The 5971-nt window shown below is 34.2% G+C and overlaps 1 protein-coding gene across 1 annotated transcript in view; it reads left to right on the top strand.

Annotated features, from left to right (window-relative positions):
- Positions 1-4080, top strand: part of LOC139774299 (BTB/POZ domain-containing protein 7) — a 52474-nt gene extending 48394 nt beyond the window's left edge. Inside the window, exon 10 of the mRNA XM_071709486.1 lies at positions 3314-4080. Coding sequence (XP_071565587.1) covers positions 3314-3334 — 21 coding nt within the window. The 3' untranslated portion in view covers positions 3335-4080. The remainder of the gene's footprint in view (positions 1-3313) is intronic.
- The last annotated feature ends 1891 nt before the right edge of the window (positions 4081-5971 follow it).

Genomic DNA, 5971 nt, shown 5'->3' with positions numbered 1-5971 from the left:
CTTCGTGCGTGCTTTTATGCTCTCGCAGCTCCCCACCCGCGCTTTATAAATCTTTCCTATGCATGTTGTGGGCCATTCGTACACATATGTCCCGCTCTCGCCGTCGGGGGCTCCGTCATCACCACCACGACGCAGGAGATAAAGAGATCTCTCTACCCGCACCAAGAAGAGGCCCAGAGTGTTGACGGTGAAAGCGACTTATCGAAATTTTCCTATGGTTCTATGGAAGATTAGATCCAAAGCGAATGTTGTCTAGACGCGCCCGTTTGACCCCCCGCTTTGGGGGGCAAAACGTATGCTTTATCACGTAGAAGTTGCGACCTAGCAACATCTACTTCCCGTCACCGCCCTTTCCCGCGACCACAAAAATATATAAAACAGAGTATATTGAATATTTAAAAATATTATACAGTTTTTCCATTTTTTTTTCTGAACACAAAACTAAAGTTACAAATAAGATTGATGATATGTACAACATTAACAATATTTAGTTTATAATGTTTTGAAAAAGATTGATGATATATATATATATAAACAATATTTGGACTATTTAAATACATGAAAAAAGTAAGGTGGATAATCAAGTCCTTTCAAAACGGCCGCGGCGACAGGGCGGTTTGATGAGTCCTTTTAAAGGATAGGGAGACCCTTGCATTTTGTCACATGTTACGCACATGTGTAACACATGACGAAATTCGTCCTAACCGAGATTTTTTTGTCCACGGGCCACAAGTTTTCCATTGCGTTTAAGTTATAACGCTGCGCTGACTAATCCTGCATTTAAATATCAGTTTTCTTTGATTCACATGTCAGAACATTATCTTGCTAGAAGCGGAAGTGATTCAACATTTCCTGTATATATTTTTCTAAAATTTCAATTTATAGTATCAGTGTATCCTTAATCCAGTATACTAGTATAGTATTAACACTACATCAACTTCAGTCCAAATAAAATATTTTCACATCATAATATTTTCGAAAACAAAAGAGATATCTATTTTTTAGCAAAACTAAATTGTTTCCTTTAATTCAAGTATTTATAAATAGTTTTAGTAGTGATATAATTTAAACGAGTTTTGCGTCATTTAATATTACATGTGTTTAATAAATTGGTACAATCGACTAGAAGGCTTCTGCTTGCAATAAAGAATAAAAAAATATTTAATAGATTCTTTCTAATCTCGTCTTATTTTGTCTTTTTTCTTTTGAGAGAAAAATATTTTCTGAATGTAAAGGATAGTAGTGTGGATCTAATTTAACTGTGTTTTTACACAGTGCGTTTAGCAATCCGTAAACGATTCGCACGTGTCAAATGACCTCATAATACTGTATTTACGTATTATATACTCATTATGATACCAGATACTGATATCATTGTTAGTGTGCCCACATCTCTTGAAATTGTACACACTGAATAAATCACTGATGTTTCTGACGGCACATATCAGATTAGAACTTGAAACAGAACGATACCTATAATGTACGGACATTTTTACTGAAAAATTTTATTAAACGATAAAATATAAGATTCTTCTTTTCATAATTTCTTGGTATTTTACCAAGAAATTCATTGATCTGTATTATAAACGTGCTTACACGACGCTTAGATATTTTTATGCAAAACAAAATAAAAGTAACAAAATAAAAGAATAATTAAAAACAGCTGTTTCTAGCCATGGTTTGGACATTTTCATAATTTATATAAATATGCACGAATAAATGATATAGATATGATAATGTTATTAAAAAGTAATGACTTTTCGCTTTTATTTACGTCTACGTTCAGAATTTATATAAATATACCCATAAATGATATTGATATGATAACGTTATTAAAAAGTGATAACTTTTCACTTCGATTTATGTCTGCGTTTAATTTATCGAAATCAGTATATTTTGACTAGGATATAAAAATAACTCGGAATCATTCATTAGACTTTGGCTGAATGATGTCGAGTTCATACAGAGCAAGTGATTTTTACTTGTAAATTTTTAATTTAATTTTCTTTAATCCGTGCTCTTCTATATAATTTAAAATATGACATCATCAAGCATAGCTTGCTATTTACAATTAATTATACCTACTATAATTGCACTATACAGGGGTGAGTTATTTTAATTTACATCCCAAAAACTGTTTTATTTTTCATTGTAGAAAAAAATGCTTTAGATGAAAGTTGTTTGGTTTAAAGGGGGACATAATTCCGATGTGGATCATGTCGTAGATGTTGTTTTCAAGAAATTTTAAAGGCGAGTAATTTTTTAAATGAAACTTGATTTTTTCCTTGAGATAAAAGATCTCGTCGAGACGTTTTCAAAACACTAATAAAATAACTCTGATTAATTTTTATTTTGGATATCAATTTGGCTATCAATTTTATATAATTATAACTATAATTATAATTATAATTATAATTAGAGAAATAATAACATTATATGAATGTTAAAAATGAATATGCTCTCTCTTTCTCTCTCTAAGTATTTTTAATTTTTAAAAGATTTATTTATTGGAACTACTCTGAATTTTTGTGTAAAACTGAAACGGCAAAACTAAATATATTCTTTCTCTTTAAATTTTAAATGTACATACTTATCTTATACATGTTGTTGCAGGTTGACAGTTTATCGGACAGCGGAAATAATAATGATTCTCTGTGGTTCCCGCAGTACCACTGAATTTGATATCCATTTCTTTTTTATACGACATGTCTTTACGTCAGTTAAGTCATTTGGTACAAAAGATATAACACGTATACAAAGAATAATACATTTTACATACATGGATACTTATAAATTTTTCCACGAGAGAAAAAGAGAGAAAGAGAGATGATCCAAAAAGATTTTTTGATATTAAGGAGAATTCTGACAATTATATATCTGTCCGTTACACTTTTCGCTGATCGATATATGTATGTAAGTCACTCATTTCAGTCAAAACTAAAAATATTAAATATCGATTGTCATTTAATAGCCACAGAAATTCTATAATTTCTCTTAAAAATTTTCGTATCTGGGCATGATATAAAGAAAGGGGGACACCTGTTTCACGAAAATAAATCTAACTAATAATTTAGTTTAATAGCCTTATCGTGAACTGGCAATAGTAAAGCAAATAACGAAGTTACCGAGATTGCAAAGAAGCGATGAGTGTTCAGACATAGTAATCATGTGTCATACGTCATATATACGTGTTTTTCTTTTTACAATTCTTTCAAGCATTGAAAACAATATTCGGCGTTTGAAAAGTTAATCCACACACGATAACAATCAGACTATAATTTTGCAATCACAAAAAATGTTATTTCACTTTCAGATACTGTCTGGATACTTCTAGAAGAAATAACCATCTAACTTGCGATGTTACGTGAGTGGATAGCATGTGATTGAACGAAGCAGGAAAAGAAGAAAATACGAGACACAGAGCAAGATGTGGTCACTTACGACTTACGAGAGTGTCTAATTAGACAATTTAAAAGGGATTAAATTAAATAAACTTAAAACCTAACGAACCAAAATTCCTTTCTATGCTGAGACATCAGTAAGGAAAATTGTTTCTATGCCAAGGTATCAATAAAACTACGAAAATTTTAACTAAGAAATTCAAAGTTTTGACGTTTTAAGCTCATCGAAATACTATAATTTTGTCTTTCGATCAGTTTTACTACAATTTTACGTCAATGAAAATTTAATTATTTAGTTTTAATAAATAGAAACTTGCGATAAATAATGGTCTTTGATTGAATTATTATTAATGGAAAACCGATACTAAATTAATTACATTCAATCTACGGTTTGAATGTACCGTACTACGCCATTTGATGGTTTTGGTACATCCTATACATAATATTAAACCGAAATAAGTAATACACATTATTTGTCATTTACGTAATTCAGATGATAACATACTTATGCAATCTAAACTGCAATATTTTATTTGCTTTTATTTGCTCGTATTAAATAAAAAATAAGATTACAGGCCGCATGATAATTTCATTACGAGTAACTTTGGAAGATTATGCAAAATTATGATTAAAACTTATAAAAGTGTAACATTGAAGACAAAATAATAATTTCAGAGAAGCCTCGCGCCTTTCTATTCGACTTTCCAGAACGCTTAGATAAGAAAAGTGCTATCTCTGACAGTGAACTCTCTTGATCTCCGGCGATCTTTATCGATCCGCGCCCGCCGACTCTTCGTGCAATGGCGATTAAACAGCGGAATTGCTGGCGATGGTCGCCAGTGCGGACGCACGAGATAGCACAAGTAGGTATACGCCGGCAACGAAGAACCAAGAACGACTCAAATAGAGCTCGTTTCTTTTTTCCTCCAGCGGATCAACGGTCACCGTGTTATCGGGCTTAAATTATCCGACAAACTTGTAACCAACATTGGCATCTGGTGTTCTTCGGTGGATCGATGACGGAGGACGTATAAAATCGTATGTCGGGAGTTCGCGATGCAGAGAAGGGTGGGTGGTAGAAATCGGAACGCAGAAAGTTTGACGCCGATGCGATTTTAAATCTATACGTATTGCGATATATATATATATATCTCTCTCTTCGCAACTTTTTATTCGTTACCGTAGTCAGGCTTACCCCGACACCAGGGCCCGATACGAGCACGATGTGATACGAGAAAAAATGTTACCTCAACGCGAACATCCCGAGTCTCTCGCGTCCCATTAATCTGCCCGGCCCTTCCCCATTTCGGCGTTCCGTGTTTTAGGATTGCGACACGTGGCGCGGTTCCTTCGTGACGTCGCGGCCCCCGCATAAATTATAATAAATAAAAAACGGTCTCTGTAGCGAATCCATGTCGTCGATTCACATTAACCGCGCTGTTAGATATTCATTCCGGAATTATCAATCACGGAATTAGTACAGCCGCGGGGATCGTCGAGTGTGTGCCCGTAGAGGGTTACAAAGACCTCTCCCCTTGCTCCTACGTCGGAAGTAGCAAGTTGGGAATTCCGTTTTTAACCGTGTTATCCCGCGTTTGCAACTTTATTCGTTTCGTTCCCTGAAAATAAACGCGTCCCCGCGCGCGTTGCCACGTCGCTTCTATAATCGACGCGACAGGCTAAAATTATTATACGTTATTTACGTCGACGTAACATGCAAAAGTGCATCGGTAAATATCGATAAACACATGCATTTTCCCGGAGAGATATTATATTGATCTAATTATCGACAACGATAATTTTCGCTAATGCATTTCTCGCAACCGACATTTCGTCGAAATTGAGGTGACAGCAAATGCTGTCTAAATGCTCCAGATCGATAATCGCCTACAACCCGTAACAGTTTTACAAGATTGATTAAATTGGGTCAAACTAAATCAATTACATTTTAAAGTATATCTCTTTAGGGTTCCATTTTTACTCAATAAGGCAATTTAATAAGCATGAAAATCTTCTTTTCCTTTACGATATTGTCTTATATATCGCGTTTGTTAAAATAATACATCCGAATCTAACTAAAGATTATTATAACCAACGGCTCAACAATTACTGATATCATTTATCTACATACAAGGTTTGTAGAAATTAGAAAGATTCACTAACAATTGATAACATTGGATCATCCTGTACATTGGTAAATTGCTGTTCCATAAATGGTATTTTTTTGAAAATCAAAAGAGCACGTTTCCGATGGAATATAGGCATTTCGTTGTGTAAATTTTAAAATATCAATACTGAAGCTCTATCGGGCCAACGAACACGACGCAATCTGCGTTTCTATCATCGTTCTCGAGCAAAGTTTACGACCCCTATTGAAGCGCAGCCATGTATATCTCCGAGTATGCTTGAATGCATCACGAATACGCGATCAGCAACAATGAAAAGCCTCAGTTGACGTAAAACTTTGATGTAGCAGTTTCATTTCAATCATCGGTTTTAGTCGACGAGTGTGTTTGCTTGAACATGCGTGCTAGCGTGTAATTTTTAGCCCTAAATTCATCCGAAATGTT

The sequence above is a fragment of the Temnothorax nylanderi genome, unplaced genomic scaffold (genome assembly GCF_030848795.1).
Source record: "Temnothorax nylanderi isolate EJ_2023f unplaced genomic scaffold, tnyl_v1.0 TNYL_tig0077_pilon, whole genome shotgun sequence".
NCBI lineage: Eukaryota > Metazoa > Arthropoda > Insecta > Hymenoptera > Formicidae > Temnothorax > Temnothorax nylanderi.
The sequence above is the reverse complement of the archived record's forward strand: the minus strand, read 5'-3'. Positions and strand labels throughout refer to the sequence as shown.